At 44.3% G+C, this 15,083-nt stretch overlaps 1 protein-coding gene across 8 annotated transcripts in view; it reads left to right on the top strand.

Annotated features, from left to right (window-relative positions):
- The first annotated feature begins 7,748 nt into the window (after positions 1 to 7,748).
- Positions 7,749 to 15,083, top strand: part of LOC111156347 (ataxin 2) — a 114,110-nt gene continuing 106,775 nt past the window's right edge. For 6 of the 8 annotated variants that reach the window (XM_022517127.1, XM_022517129.1, XM_022517126.1 and 3 more), the window contains exon 1: positions 8,173 to 8,470. In XM_022517127.1, coding sequence (XP_022372835.1) covers positions 8,232 to 8,470 — 239 coding nt within the window. In that variant the 5' untranslated portion in view covers positions 8,173 to 8,231. Of the gene's footprint in view, positions 8,471 to 15,083 lie in introns of all 8 variants that reach the window. The other 2 variants (XM_022517124.1, XM_022517123.1) reach the window with 1 other exon arrangement.

Below are 15,083 nucleotides of genomic sequence, written 5' to 3'. Positions count from 1 at the left end.
CAATGCAAAAGTGGCAGGAAGGGAAGAGTGTGTGTGGGTGCACGCGTGTGCGCATGAGAGAGAGAGAGGAGCTCCTGAAACTGGCCTTTTCTCTTTTTATGGGATTCAGGATTTTCTCCTAGAGTTTGTGAATGACAGTTTGTGGCGGAATAACAAAAATCAGTGGTGGGGACAGTGATTGATCTTTGGGAAACAGAGAAGGGAGGTAGGTGAGGGAGTCAGTGGCAAGTGACCTTGGGTGGCTCAGGCCACCTCTCTAATCCAGGGTCACTGTCTCTGCTATGGTGTGAACACCAAAGGAAATCCTACAAATAAAAGTGCTCTGTAAATCATGAAGCATTAAATAAACAGTAGTTACTCTTACTGATGCCCTAACAGCCTATTGTTTTTTTAATAAAAGGTAATATATGCACATGGTAAAATAAATTTCCTTTTTTTTTTTTTAAGATTTTATTTATTTGTTTGTCAGAGAGAGAGAGGGAGAGAGAGACAAGAGAGCAAGCACAGGCAGGGGGAACGGCAGAGGCAGAGGGAGAAGCAGGCTCATCGCTGAGCAGGGGACCCAGTGCGGTACTCCATCCCAGGACCCCGAGATCGTGACTTGCTAGCTGTAACACTTAATGAGCGTGACCTTAGGCAAAGCGACTTAACCTTGTTGTGCCTCAGTCTCCCTACCTATCACATGGGAATAATAATCCTATCTACTTCATAGTGTTATGCAGGTTTTCCCAGCCAACCTTGACACTACTGATATTTGGGGCTGGGTAATTCTTTGTGGTGGTGCGGGGGGGGGCAGTCCTGTGCGCGGTGGGTGTTCAGCAGCCTCCCTGACCTCACTCACAAGATGCCAGTAGCATTTCCTCTTCATTTGTGACAACCAACAATACCTCTAGACATTTCCAAATGTTCCCTGCCGGGGGAGGGGGCAGCGCAAAATTCTCCCCTTCCATTGAGAATCAGTGGGTATTGTGAAGATTAAATGAGTGAGTTATTATGTAGAAAGCACTTAGAACAGAGCTGGTCCATAGAACATAAAGTAGTAAGGGCTTGCAATTCTCATTCTCATTCTATTGTCCTGGCCTACCTTATGGAAAATGGATAGTTTTGATAAAATAGGGTCTTCACATTGGGGAGGGTATGTGCTATGGTGAGTGCTGTGAAGTGTGTAAACCTGGCGATTCACAGACCTGTACCCCTGGGGATAAAAATATATGTTTATTAAAAAAAAAAAAAAAATAGTAAAAAAAAAAAAAAATAGGGTCTTCAGCGAGACAATGAGTATTGTTAAGCCCCTATCTGATTTCACTATGAAACAAGCAGCCAGGTCCTTCTAAGATGCTAGGACAGCGACGCCAGTATTAATTATAGTCTGATCCCTCTGGGGGTTCCACTGTGGGGTTCCCCATCTCTTGTAGCAAACTTAACACCATCCCATGCTAATGGCCACTTGAGCCATCTCCAGTGCGGAGCACATCAATTTCAGATTCTCTCCTGTATTCTTCACATGGCGCATGCTTCAGATCTCGGGTTTTCCATAAATCCAAGGCCCCTGGAACAACAGGCTGCCCCCCAAATCCACCGAAAATAGGGGGCGAGTGAAAACAGAAAGAGAGAATGAGGAAAAACAAAAGGCTGCGTTTCTTTAAATTTCTGGCTCTGCACAGCAAAAGCATTTCCAATGAAAAATAAAGAATTCTTTCTTCTGTGTCCATTTCAGCTGGCATCCAGCTTTTGCTTCGTGAATAATGTCGCCGCATCATTATTCTGTCCCACAAGGTAAAACAAAATGAGCAACTTAACAACCAGAAGGGTGCTTGTGTGGAGGAAAGGCCCATTTAAATGCTTTTCAGAGAATGTGGCTGTTGTTCCCCTACTACTTTGCCACACACACACACCCCCCCCCCGAAGTTTTTTTTTTTTCAGACCTATGGGAAAGTTGTTACTTTGCACACAAGGTGTATAAATTATGCCCTCCTGGAAGGCCTCCGCACCATACAGGTTTTCTTTTTTTATTGCTTCTAGTCTTTTGGGATTCCTGGAGTGTCTACAAATAGATTAGCCTCTAAGAATTCTGAGTAACCATGGTTAGAAAAAAACACTGGTTTAATTAGCCATGGTCCTATTTTTGAAATTACATCTGCTCTTTTTTTTTTTTTTTAAATGAGGATTGATCTATGCGAAAACTTGAAGAGGATGGATGGGGGGGCGCATGTTACTTTTGATTTGAATTAATTTTCATGCTTTTGAAAGTGAAATCAAGAGTATTGAGTGAATAATGTATCATCATACATTAAACATGCTCAAATGAAGAGAGTTGAAAAGAAATGATTGGAGGAAAATGAATGGCTGAAAATACTGGATCACCTGATGTGTGCTGCTGTACTGAGAGGTAGCAAATCACCCTTCGCATTTCGGCTTTGTGGGGCTGCCTCCGTTTTTCAGCCCCATATCCTCAGACTTGATTAATCATTGAAGTGATAAAAATTAAAGGGCCATACGGCTCGCTGAAGGGTCATTGAAAATCAGAAAGCAAGTGCGGAATTCACAGGACTAGGTTCCCACGTTTGAAAGTCTTTCTGCTTCCTCATTTGACACATTCTTCATTTCTGAAATCGTGTTTGAAATGTCCACAACCACTTTTGAAATTTAAATTTTAGCAACATTTCTCAATGTCAGAACTCTTTCCGAACAATGTTCTTCATCGCCGTTGATGACGACTCACCAGCGACACTTGTGGATTTGGTTTATGCGGCTGCCGGAAGATCATTTAGGAAGCACTCAGAAATTTAAATTCTATTGGATATAACATTTCTGATTTCAGCATTTGTCTTTAAAGAATTCTCTTTTTGCGGGGCAGGGGCTGGGTGGCTCAGTTGTTAAGCTTCTGCCTTCAGCTCAGGTCCTGATCTCAGGGTCCTGCTCAGCGGGGAGCCTGCTTCTCCCTCTCCCACTCCGCCTGCTTCTGTTCCCTCTCTCACTCTCTCTCTCTGTGTGTGTCAAATAAATAGATACAATCTTAAAAATTTTTTTTTAAATTTTAAAGATTTTATCTTTTTTTAAAAAAAGATTTATTTGAGTGAGAGAATGAGAGACCACAAGTGGGGGGAGGGGCAGAGAAGTGGGAGAAGCAGACTCCCCACTGAGCAGGGAGCTGGCCACAGGATTCCCCGGGGATCATGACCTGAGCAGAAGGCAGACGCTTAACTCACTGAGCCACCCAGGCACCCCTTAAAGATTTAATCTTTTTTTAAATTACTTTTATTTTTTTTAAAGATTTTATTTATTTGAGAGAGAGACAGTGGGAGAGAGCATGAGAGGGGAGAAGGTCAGAGGGAGAAGCAGACTCCCCATGGAGCTGGGAGCCAGATGCAGGACTTGATCCTGGGACTCTAGGATCATAACCTGAGCTGAAGACAGTTGCCCAACCAACTGAGCCACCCAGGCGCCCTTAGTAATCTCTACACCCAATGTGGGGCTCGAACTCACAACCCTAAGATTAAGAGTCACATGCTTCACCAACCAAGCCAGCCAGGCGCCCCTTTAAAGAATTCTGAACGCACGTGGAAATCATAGGAAATGCACTTTTTGCTTCATCTGTATTGGTTGTCTTTTGCTGCATGATACATTATCCCAGAACTTATTGGTTGAAACAACAAAAAGGCTGGGAATCTGGTGTGGGTAAGTCGAGGGTCTTTAGCTCAGGGTCTCTAACAAAGCCTATTAATGTGCTTTGATCAGGACTGCAGCCACTTCAAGCCTTGGCTAGGGGATGAGTCATTTCCAAGCTCACCCACATGGCTGTTGACAGCCATCAGGTCCTACTGCAGTGCTTGTGGACAGCAATTCCTTGCCATGGAAATCTCTCCATAGGGTAGCTCGCCACATGGTGCTAGCTTCTTTCAAACAAGTGAGAGAAGACATTCCAAAATAAAAGCCACAGTCTTTTTATAACTCAATATTGGAAGTGGAAACCTATAATTTTTTCAAATTTTTTGTTGGAAGGAAGCCACTAAGGTCCAGCTCATATTCAGTTGGTAGAAATTTCACTGGGTCTGGCCACCAGGAGAGCAGGATCACATGGGGGGTGTTTTTTTTGTTTTTTTTTAAAGATTTTATTTATTTATCTGAGAGAGAGAGTGACGGACTGCAAGCCAGAGTAGGGGAGGGGGAAGGCAGAGGGAGAGGGAGAAGCAGACTTTCTGCTGAGCAATGAGCACGAAGCAGGGCTTGATCTCAGGACACCAAGATCATGACCTGAGCTAAAGGCAGAGGCACCAGGTGCCCCCCGACATGGGTGGGTGGTCTTACTGGCTGCCTACCACACCATTTTTTTTAAAGATTTTATTTATTTATTTGACAGAGAGAGACACTGAGAAAGGGAACACAAGCAGGGGGAGTGGGAGAGGGAGAAGCAGGCTTCCCCGCAGAGCAGGGAGCCCGACGCGGGGCTGGATCCCAGGACCCTGGGATCATGACCTAAGCCCAAGGCAGATGCTTAACGACTGAGCCACCCAGTTGCCCCAGATTTATTTATTTTAAAGAAAAAGAGAGCTCGAAAACATGTGTGTTTGAGTTGGGGAGAGGGGCAGAGGGAGATAGAGAATCTCGAGCAACTCCCCACTGAGCACAGAATCTGATGCAGGGCTCAATCCCAGGACCCTGAGATCATGACCTGAGCTGAAATCAAGAGCTGGGCGCTTAACCGACTGAGCCACCCAGGCGCCCCACACACCATTTTGTCTTAAGGTAGATCATCCTGACGTTTACATTGAAAGCTAGAACATGCTGATGTCACAGTTGCTGTTACATAGCTACATTTTCAGATGTCTGGAATGGAGGTGAAGGGTTTGCAATAAAACATATTTCTTGGTTTTGGGTGGCGATCTTCCTTGGACAAAGAAAAAAAAAGGGTGTGTGTACAGAATGGACTCCATTCTGTAGAGGTTCTTTTGGTTTCCATTTTAATATAAACGCAGAAATTTTAATGAGAAACCCTCAAACATTCCAGGTGTAGATGTAAAATGGCAGTCACTTTAGAAAAAAGTATTTTCTTTAAAAAAAAATTATTTATTCACGTGAGAGAGAGAGAGCGAGAGGGCACAAGCAGCAGGAGAGGCAGAGGGAGTGGGAGAAGCAGGCTTCCCCCTGAGCTGGAAGCACGTCATGGGGCTCTGTCCCAGGACCTGGCGATCATGACCTGAGCCAAGGGCAGACGCTTAACCATCTGAGCCACACAGGTGCCCTGATAGTATCTTTTAAAAAGTTAAATATAAATTTACCGTACCAGCCCAACATTCCATTACTAGGCCTCGGCTCAAGAGAAATATATCCATATGAAGACATACATGTACAAAAATGTTCATAGCAGCATTATCCATAATAGCCTCGAACTTGAAACAATCTAAAAGCCCACCAACTGGTGAGTAGATACACAAAATGTGATACATCCATACAATGGTATACTACTCCATGATAATAAGTACTACTACTCCATGATAATAAGTAATGATACATGCTAGGACATGGATAAACCTCCAAAACATTAACATATGCTAAATGAAAAAAGGCAATCATTGCCTATTGTTAGATTCCATTTATATGAAATGTCTACAATTGATAAATCCATGGAAAATATATTAGTGTTTGCTGGGGCTGAGAATGGGAACCAGGAGTAACTACTAATGGGTATAAGGATCTTTTTGGGGTGATTGAAATGTCCTGAAATTAATGGCGATCGTTACATAATTATGTATTTACTGAGAATCATTAATTGTATACAGAATTGGCAAATTTTATAATATGTAAATTATACTTCAATAAATTATTAAATATATATATGTTTTTAAAGATTTTTATTTATTTATTTGACAGAGAGGGAGACTGTGAGAGAGGGAATACAAGCAGGAAGAGTGGGAGAGGGAGAAGCAGGCTTCCTGCTGAGCAGGGAGCCTGATGTGGGGCTCCATCCCAGAACCCTGGGATCATGACCCAAGCTGAAGGCGGATGCTTAATGACCGAGCCACCCAGGTGCCCCTAATTATTAAATATATTTAAAATGATAGTGGGTAAAAACTTTCTCATCCTAAATGAAATTAAGTTCAGCTGTCAGCTTCAGGTTTTCTTACTCAACGTCTCTTTTACCTCCCACCTACCTGCAGTTTGGTCCTAAGATTGAATCCTGGGATCATGTTTCCAGATATGGTTAACGATCAAATCATTAAACCAGAGAAAGTTGATGTATTTTTATTATGGTCCTTTAAAAATTTTTTTTAAAAAAGATTTTATTTATTTGAGAGGGAGAGAGTGAGAGGGCAGAGGAGCAGGGTAGAGGGAAAGCATTCTCACTCCTGGCTGAGCAGGAAGCCTCTTGTGGGGCTCAATCCCACCACCCTAAGATCAGGACCTGAGCTGAACGCAGAGGCTTAATCGACTGAACCACCCAGGCACCCCTCTTTTCTGGTTTTTTAATCTGTTTCCTTTGGGTTAATTTTTAAAGGATTTTGCAACTGTTGGTTTAAAATAATACTTTTCTTTTTTATTCTCAACCTTTTTACCTCAGTTGGGAGATAAAGCTGACTTCCTATTTTTCAAGTATTTGCAGAATTAATGTTAATTTTTGCCTGGACTATCTAGGAGATTAATTTCAATTTGGCTCCTGGAGACTTGTGGTTTAATCATTCTCCAAGGTGTTTTTTGTTTTGTTTTGTTTTGTTTTAATGTCTTTATCTGACAATTCTGGTCAGACTCCTTAACTAATTTTACTTAAAAAACAAAATCAAAAACCAAAAAACAAAAACCTCGATTCTTCACTCAAAAAAAAAAAAAAAATCTATTAGCTTCCAGTTTAATTGCCACGCATTTAAAAAACGGACTACTGTGCCGGCTAGCAATCTAAGTTAAAGTAAAACTTCTAAAGGGGCCAAGGTCTAAAGTTCACACATTCTTGTGAGGTCTGTTCTGTCTCCACCAAGGGAGACCCCATTATCCATAGCTCTACCAATCACGTACATTTCCTTTTGAGTCTCATGAATGAGGAAAAAAGAAGTTCAAGTGAGGGAAAATGGGTTCAAATGAAGGTCAAATACCCAAAAGAGTTTTCTGGCTCCTGTGTGCTGCTGGGGTGGAAAAAAGTGGGGAAAAGGTAACCAGATGTAGGTGGCCCGGAGAGGTTGCTCGACTCCAACCTCGTTGTTAGTCTTGGCAAGGGAAAAAAGGGTCTGCCTTTTAGACATCCAGTGACGCGATGAGAACCTACTGTGTGCCAGGTGGTGGGGATACAAAGACAACTATGGGATGCCTGTGTTCTAGATGCTTCTTACGTAGCAAGACAGAGTCTCCGCCCTGAAGGGACTCGCAGTCCACGTTCGAGGTTGCATCAGGTGGGGGTAAACACGGACTCTCCCAGCACTCTGAGGTCGCCGAAGGATTACTGGAGGGCGGGGAAGAAACGCTTCCCTCCCGTCCTCCAGACTAGGCCGGCCCTGAGGGCGAAGACAGACACGCCCTCCCGAAGGGCAGACCCGCCTCGAGGAGGGCGGATCCGGGCAGGGCCGCCGGCCGGGCCCTCACCCGACCCCCGCGAACGCAGCCCAGCGCGGCGCCCGCTCCTCACGTGTCCCTCCCGGCCCCCGGGTCGTCTCACGTTCTGCTTCCGTCCGACCCTTCCGACTTCCGGTAAAGAGTCCCCGTTCCGCACCACCGCGCCCACCCAGCTTCGCCACGCGGCGCCTCTGTGTGCCCGACCCCCGATGCGCTCGGCGGCCGCAGCTCCTCGGGGCCCCGCGGCGGCCATCGAACCACGCCGCTTCGCCGCGGCCAGGTGGCCCGGGCGGCGCTCGCTCCCGCGGCCGGCGCGGCGGGGCGGGCGGGGCGGCGGCGGCGGCGCGGCTCCGGGCCCGTATCCCTCCGCCGCCCCTCCCCCGCCCGGCCCCGGCCCCCCTCCCTCCGGGCAGCGCTCGCCTCCCTCCGCCTCAGACTGTTTTGGTAGCAACGGCAACGGCGGCGGCGCGTCCCTGCCCGGCTCCCGGCGGCTCTTCGGTTTCGGCGGGCCTCCCCGCCCCTTCGTCGTCCTCCTTCTCCCCCTAGCCGGCCCGGGCGCCCCCCCGGCCGCGCCATCCCGCGCCTCCCCGCTCGGCGCCCGTGCGTCCCCACCGCGCTCCAGCGTCTCCTCGGCGCGCCCGGCTCCCGGCTGTCCCCGCCCGGCGTGCGGGCCGGTGTATGGGCCCCTCACCATGTCGCTGAAGCCCCAGCAACAACAACAACAGCAGCAGCAGCAGCAGCCGCAGCAGCAGCAGCAGCCGCAGCAGCCGCCGCCGCCCGCGGCCGCCAATGCCCGTAAGCCCGGCGGCAGCGGCGGCCTTCTCACGTCGCCCGCCGCCGCGCCGTCGCCGTCCTCAGTCTCGTCGTCCTCGGCGGTGGCTTCCTCCTCGGCGGCGGCGAGCGCAGGCGGCGGGCGGCCCGGCCTGGGCAGGTGGGTGTCGCGCCCCAGCCTCTTCCATTCCGGGCCTGGACGAGCTCAGGCCTCCTGTCCCCTCCCCCGCGGCCCACACCGTCGTCCCCGCCCTGTGACCGGCCAGGCTTGGTGGGGTGGGCTGGGGGCCCGCAGTGGGGGTGGGGCTCCCGCTCCCCCCTGGAGCCCCGGGGTTTGGATGGGGGGCGCTGCGGGGTCCCTCCGGGAATGTCAGGTCGTGTCCAGCCTCCTGCAACATCCCCACCCCCTCCCCCAAACGGTCAAGATGGAAGGACTGGGCAGCCTCCCCCTCTCCATTTAAGTGTTCGGGAGGGATTTACAGGTCTCACTAATTGTCAGCCCCTGTTCCTCCTTTAGCCCCAACGTGGAGGGGATGCTTGGGCAGCGCCCCCCCCCCCCCCCCCCCCCCCCCCGCGTTTAAATATTAACGTGGAATGGTCTTTAGGTTTTGGTTCAGTCTCCCGAAACTTGCCAACTCCCCCTTTGGGGAATAACAAGGGAGGGGGAAAGTTAGGGCAGCGTCCCCCCCTGTCCGTTAAAGGGGCAGCCACGGGGCTCATCTGGAATCGTTAGGGTTTGTCTGGTGTGCGTAACCACCCCACTCCCCTGCCCTGGGAAAGCTCGAAGAACCGGATTGAGGTGGGTGGGTAGTGGTCTCCGCTCCCCTCCCCATTTAAATCTGAGGTAGCGGCGGGGGCTCCAGAACTCCAGGAATCGTGGGGCTCTGTGCAGTCTTCTGCAGCGTTCCGCCCTCCCCCACTTGAGGAAGGGGTGGGGAGTGCCCGGCCCCCTCCCGGCCTCCCTCCTTCCCCCGCAAGGCCTCTCCGCCGCGGGTGGTGGCCGATCCGCAATGCTGTTCCGAGGCCGAGAAGGCGCTTTTGAATAGTGGTGGGCGAGGGCCGGACCCAGGCGTGCGTCAGAAGTCCAGGCCAGATCGGGGACAGAGGGGGATGGTGGTGGCAAGGAGCGGGCACGCTGCGCATTTTCCCCAACCCCGGTCCCAATTCATAGAATTTCGAGGGGAGAGGGATTGCAGCAGGAGACCTGGTGGGGTTCCTGAAAGCAGAAATGCGGGTGTTTACTTGCGTCGTCGTCTCCTCTTTCCCCATAAACCTAGGCTTGTGGTAGGGACTGGGGGCCGTGTGCTGTCTCTCTAACCGGGTCTGACTTGGGAGGGTGTGTTTGTGCGGGAAGGCCTGTTGGGGAGGGTGTGTATGTGTGGAGGGGGTTGACAGTTCGTATTTCACGAACTAAGAAAATGCTTAGTGTTCAAACGGGGCAGCAAATGTCAATAGACTCCATTCCATTGTGGCCAGTGTCCTTAACTTGGGAAGTGCCGCCAGAGCTCACCAAGGGCACGCAAGTCTATTTCCCCTGTACCCCGAGCCCATCCGTGTTCGGCACTGCCTTGCCTCCCTTAGACCTAGGCGGGTTGGTAGTCAGTGACGAGGGTCCTCCGGAAATAGACATCCTGGGCTTGAGAAGGTGGGATAGGGGATTTTTTTTTTTTTCCCCACGCACTGAGTTTTCTTTTTGAAAACAGGTTTTCAGCGATCCATTTCCAAAGAATTTTCATTTATGGCCCGAGAAGTTACCCTTCAAGATGAATCAGGGCTGATTTTTAAGGAATCCTGCTTTCAAGGGGGGAAGGGCCAACATTGTGTTTTTGTTTTTGTTTACTTCTACCCTACCTCCCCTTCACAGTTGTCCTTTCTCTGAACCACCCTCAAACGTTAACCTTACCCTAACTAGTTCAGGTAAAGTGCTTATTTTCCCAGCTCTTTCCACTTAGTTTCTGTAACTTAGATTCTGTAACTTCAGTTTCCCTTTTTCAGTGGCATCCACAGTGAAAAATGGACAAATTTTGTACCTATTTTTTTTTACAGAAAAGGACCCACGGTATTTTTCTTCTTAGGTATCATAGAGATTTGGCAGACATATTTTACTTGTTCATATAATTACAAATTAAAACTTAGGCTTTTAGGTTGCGACCGCTCTCTTTAGGCTTAAAATTTATAATCTGTTGCAGAGTGGCTTGAATGATCAAAAATATTTGGAATGTTTTAGTACCAAAGAGCCTTTTCTGTTCTTTGAGGCTTTACATTTAAGATTAATTTAAATTATTCTTTGCTTTAAGTTCTTTCATTTGAGACATGAATTCTCGCCCTTGTTCTTTTTGATAGATATGTGAAGTTCTGTTTATTGGATTCATATAATGTGTACTTTAATTACATAGATCTCACGTAGAGTTTCTTTGGATTTTGATCCACTGCTGCTAGGTTCTTTGTAAACTGGTTACAGTTTTTAAGGTCTCCTTACACATGTTTGTGTGTATCAGCAGTTAAAATATGTCCCTGAGGCCAGGGGTAAAGAAAGAAAAGTGCAGCATTGGGTTTGACGTGTTTAGAGATAGTAAATATTCTTGAAAGTCAAGAAATTCACATGTCTTCTTTAAATAACATTTCATTATATTTGACTTTTTTAAAAATAGTGTTTTTTTATGGTTTTCAAAAATTTATTCTGCCTTAAATTATCATATATGTTTTAGAAGGTTACCGTTTTCTCTTAGAACAACATACCCCTAATACTAAAGTCTGTTAATCAAAATCTTGTTTTCGGTTTTTACCTTTTCATTTTTATGTAGTTTTAATGATTGTGCATGTTATTTTGTGGTTTATTTATTTATTTATTTATTTTTCTGTTTAGCCTTGTAATATAAATTTTCTTTAGGTTTTTGGTTAACCATTCAACTGTTGGGATTTGGGTGTCCACATCTTTATTATTATAGTTAGTGGTACACTAAACATCTTTATACTAATAGCTTTTGGCTTTAGTCTAATTATTGCCTTAGAGAAAGTTCCCAGGAGTGGTTTTACTGGGTCAAAGGGCTTCAAGGTTTTTATGGCTCTTGCTAGCTGTGCCATATTACTCTTGAGAAGACTTGTGTTAGTTTCCATTGCCAGGAAGGTGGCTCTTCTATAGAATGGTTTCTTTGTCAGACACTGTGGGGGATTTTCAAGGGAAAAGTTGCATTTACTGTCAAGTGAATACATTATTAAGTACTTTTGTTAGCTACCTGATTATTTATACTTGAGTTTGAATTTGGTTTCACTGAGGACTTAATGAAATAATATAAAGGAAGATGCTTTGAAAACAGTAACTGTTAACACTAATGAGGATACATGGTTTAACTATTGTGCTCATACTTCTCTAAGTAGAGGAATGAAAGTCCTGAGAAACTTGTTCTGAAGCTTTTGTTGTTGTTAATCTTCCTCATTCATCTAAAAGTATTTTTTATTAGCTGTTAGCCTTGTGACCAAGTCACTTTTGTTGACTTTTATATAATTTCATGGCACTGTTGGGAATTATCACTGGCTAACCTATATCTCTTCCTCTCCCACAATCCCTTTGCTATTTAAAAAAATAATGGGTTTACCCATTCTGTTACCCATTCCTAAACCTAGATAATACAACATTAGAATATCTTTGGATACAGGATTAAATGTGAGTAAAAACTTACTTTAGTCATTTTCAGCTTAGTACTTTCACTGCTTCTTTCTTTTAAGGCATTGCAACTTCGAAATTATGCTGCAATTTAATGTAAGTTTTCATTTAAGAATCTGTGAGACATTCGTCTCTTTAAATATATTCTAGAAGAGCTTGAAACATCGACACCATTGAACATAGAAATTTATTGAAAATCCATGTACAGGCAGTTACAAGTGTTTGGGATATACCAATGAATAAAAAAAAGATAGATGCTCTCCTCGTGTTTCCATTCTAACATGATGAGTCAGACATTAATTGAGACATTAAATTAGCAAACTATGTATAATATTAGGTAAGAGCTATGGGTTTAGGGGAGAGCAGATTAAGGATATAATATGAGAGTGTGAGGGAAGGGAGTGGGTTGCACTTTTAAGTGGATTGGGGAGGCTTCTTTGAGGAGGTAGCATTAGAGCAGAGTTTTGATGGTGAGGTAGTTAGCCATTTGCTTTAACTCTAGACTAGTCAGTCATATGGTCCCATTTGTAGCTTAGAAGGTTTAAACTGTATCATCCTTTGTTAACTTATTCTTTTATGTGGGTATTGATTATAACCACATTTGCAGTTGAACCAGAAAAGTTAATTGACAATCGAAGTCATCAGAAGTAAGCTGTAGATGGCTATTAAAAGCTGTACATTTTTGTTTTTCTAATGGACTTATGTATTTTAATCTAATTGACTTAATTTTCATCCTAAGTACCTAGAGAAAATAGACTTTTTTGGATTGGGCAAAAACCTATATCAGATCTTTGTCAGAAAAAGTAATCCTATAGTTGCTTAAAGATTTTGCATTTTGGTATATGTGCTGCCAAAGCGAGCACAAGATTTTTGCATTTTGAAAAGTCAAAACATCAATGGTGTCAGTTATGGTGTCCCTTTTTTGGTTAAATGTTAAGTTTGTATTTTCCGTGTCTAATTAGACAGTTATAATTTTGCAGATTTTACACGAGGGATGTTAACTCATATCATAGCTATTTAATAGCCATATGTTTCGACTTAAAGGAGGATCTAATTTTTTTTATTCTGTGTAGCTACAGCTGGGTTAGAATTTATTTTCACTGTGGCAAAGTGTGTTTTTATACCTTGAAAGGGATTTTAAGTCTCTATAAGATTTTTTTCCTGGAGTTGTAGTTTTCCGTTTTGGATAGATAGTAGCGTTTTGATAGGTAAAGATTTGAGCCTGAACAAAACCCTGTTTTTGTAGCTATTTCAAATGATTGTAGTAACTTCAGCTGCAATATAGTTGATTAACAGGCCTGCCTGCTACTGTATCTTTTTAAGTGAAAGTACTTGTTTTTGTTTTTTTTGTTGTTTTTGAAGCACATCTGGGTCATTTATGACTGTTACCATACCGTGATTTTAAGAGGTCAGTACAGTGGTCTTTTTCATATTTTAGCAAGAATGTTACTAAAATAAAAGTAGGGTGCTCTTTCCTCTTGAGTCTTTTTTGCCTGCTTAGATGTTAGGCTTCAAAAATAGGGATGTTTTTATCAGAAGATTGACTTATCAGTGACTGTGAAGCTGGTATCAAGCCTTTGAAAGGTTGTAGCATCCAAATCTACAATCTGTAATGTAGGCACCTTTGAATGTGTGACCTTTACTAGCATTACTTAGGCTAGGTTGAGCTGCATTTTAATGTTTTTGATATCCTTAAAGTATATTTTTCTACTCAAAAAGAATTTCTTCTGCTTTTGAAGATAAATGTTCTATGTAGAATAGTAGTAGTCTCCATTGAGGTGCTTGCCAAACAAAGCAGATTTGCAGTTTTGTAGGAGTGGTGTCATAAACCGCTTTCCTGTTATTTAAAACACCAATTAATTCAAGAGATTTTTATGTCATATATATATGTATGTATATATGTATATATGTATATATATATATATAAGATTTCAGGCTTTGTGACTTGAAGATATGTATAGAACATGGTTGTGGATCTTCAGCAGATCTTAAGCTGCCTGTAGTATAATGGAGAGAAGAGATGTACTTGAACCAGTGTCCAGAACAGATTTTTTTTTTTTTGACCTTCTTATTTTTTTGAGTATAGTTGACACATATAATGTTACATTAGTTTGAGGTGTAGAACTTGGTGATTGGATAAATCTATGCATTATGCCATGTTTACCACAAGTATAGCTATCATCTATCCCATTACATCACTATTAAAATATCATTGACTGTATTCCTTATGCTCTTTTTACTCCAGTGACTGACTTTATCTCCTCCTCCCCTTCACCCATTTTGCTCCCCCACCCTCTGCAACCATTAGTTCTCAGTATTTATAGTTCTTATTCTGCTTTTTGTTTATTCTTCTTTTTTTTTTTAAGATTTCATGTAAGGGGTGGAATCATATGGTATTTGTCTTTCTCGGTCTGACTTATTTTCACTTAGCATAATACCTTCTAAGTCCATCCGTGTTGACTCAACAGAACAGATTTATTCTTGAAATTAATAGAGAGGGTGCCTGGGTGGTTCAGTCAGTTAAGTGTCTGCCTTCATCCTGGGATGGAGCCCAAGCCCCCAATGTCAGGCTCCCTGCTCAGCGGGCAGTCTGCTTCTGCCTCTGCCCCTCCCCGCTGCTTGTGCACCTGTGCTCTCTCTTGTACATGTGCAAAAATAAATCTTTTTTAAAATAAAAAAAATTAATAAATAGTCTTTGTACAGGTAATGCCTTATTTATATATGAAAGTTCTGTCTCATAATTTGAAAAACAGTAAGATTTAAATACTCATTGTAGAAAAGAGTACAGAGAATCAGAAAAACAAAGCCAAACTCCTTTAAAGATTTTTTTTTAAATTTATTTGACAGAGATCACGAGTAGGCAGAGAGCAGGCAGAGAGAGAGGAAGAAGCAGGCTCCCTGCTGAGCAGAGAGCCCAATGTGGGGCTCGATCCCAGGACCCTGGGACCATGACCCGAGCCGAAGGCAGAGGCTTTAACCCACTGAGCCACCCAGGTGCCCCCAAAGCCAAACTCCTTTAAAATCACCCACAATCTTTCCTTTTTTTTTTTTTTTTAAAGATTTTATTTATTTGACAGAGAGAGAGATCACAAGTAGACAAAGAGGCAGG

This window comes from Enhydra lutris, unplaced genomic scaffold (assembly GCF_002288905.1).
Source record: "Enhydra lutris kenyoni isolate GAN:26980312 unplaced genomic scaffold, ASM228890v2 scaffoldscaffold46, whole genome shotgun sequence".
Lineage (NCBI taxonomy): Eukaryota > Metazoa > Chordata > Mammalia > Carnivora > Mustelidae > Enhydra > Enhydra lutris.
Note: the sequence above shows the minus strand (reverse complement) of the source record. Positions and strands in the feature narration are given on the sequence as shown.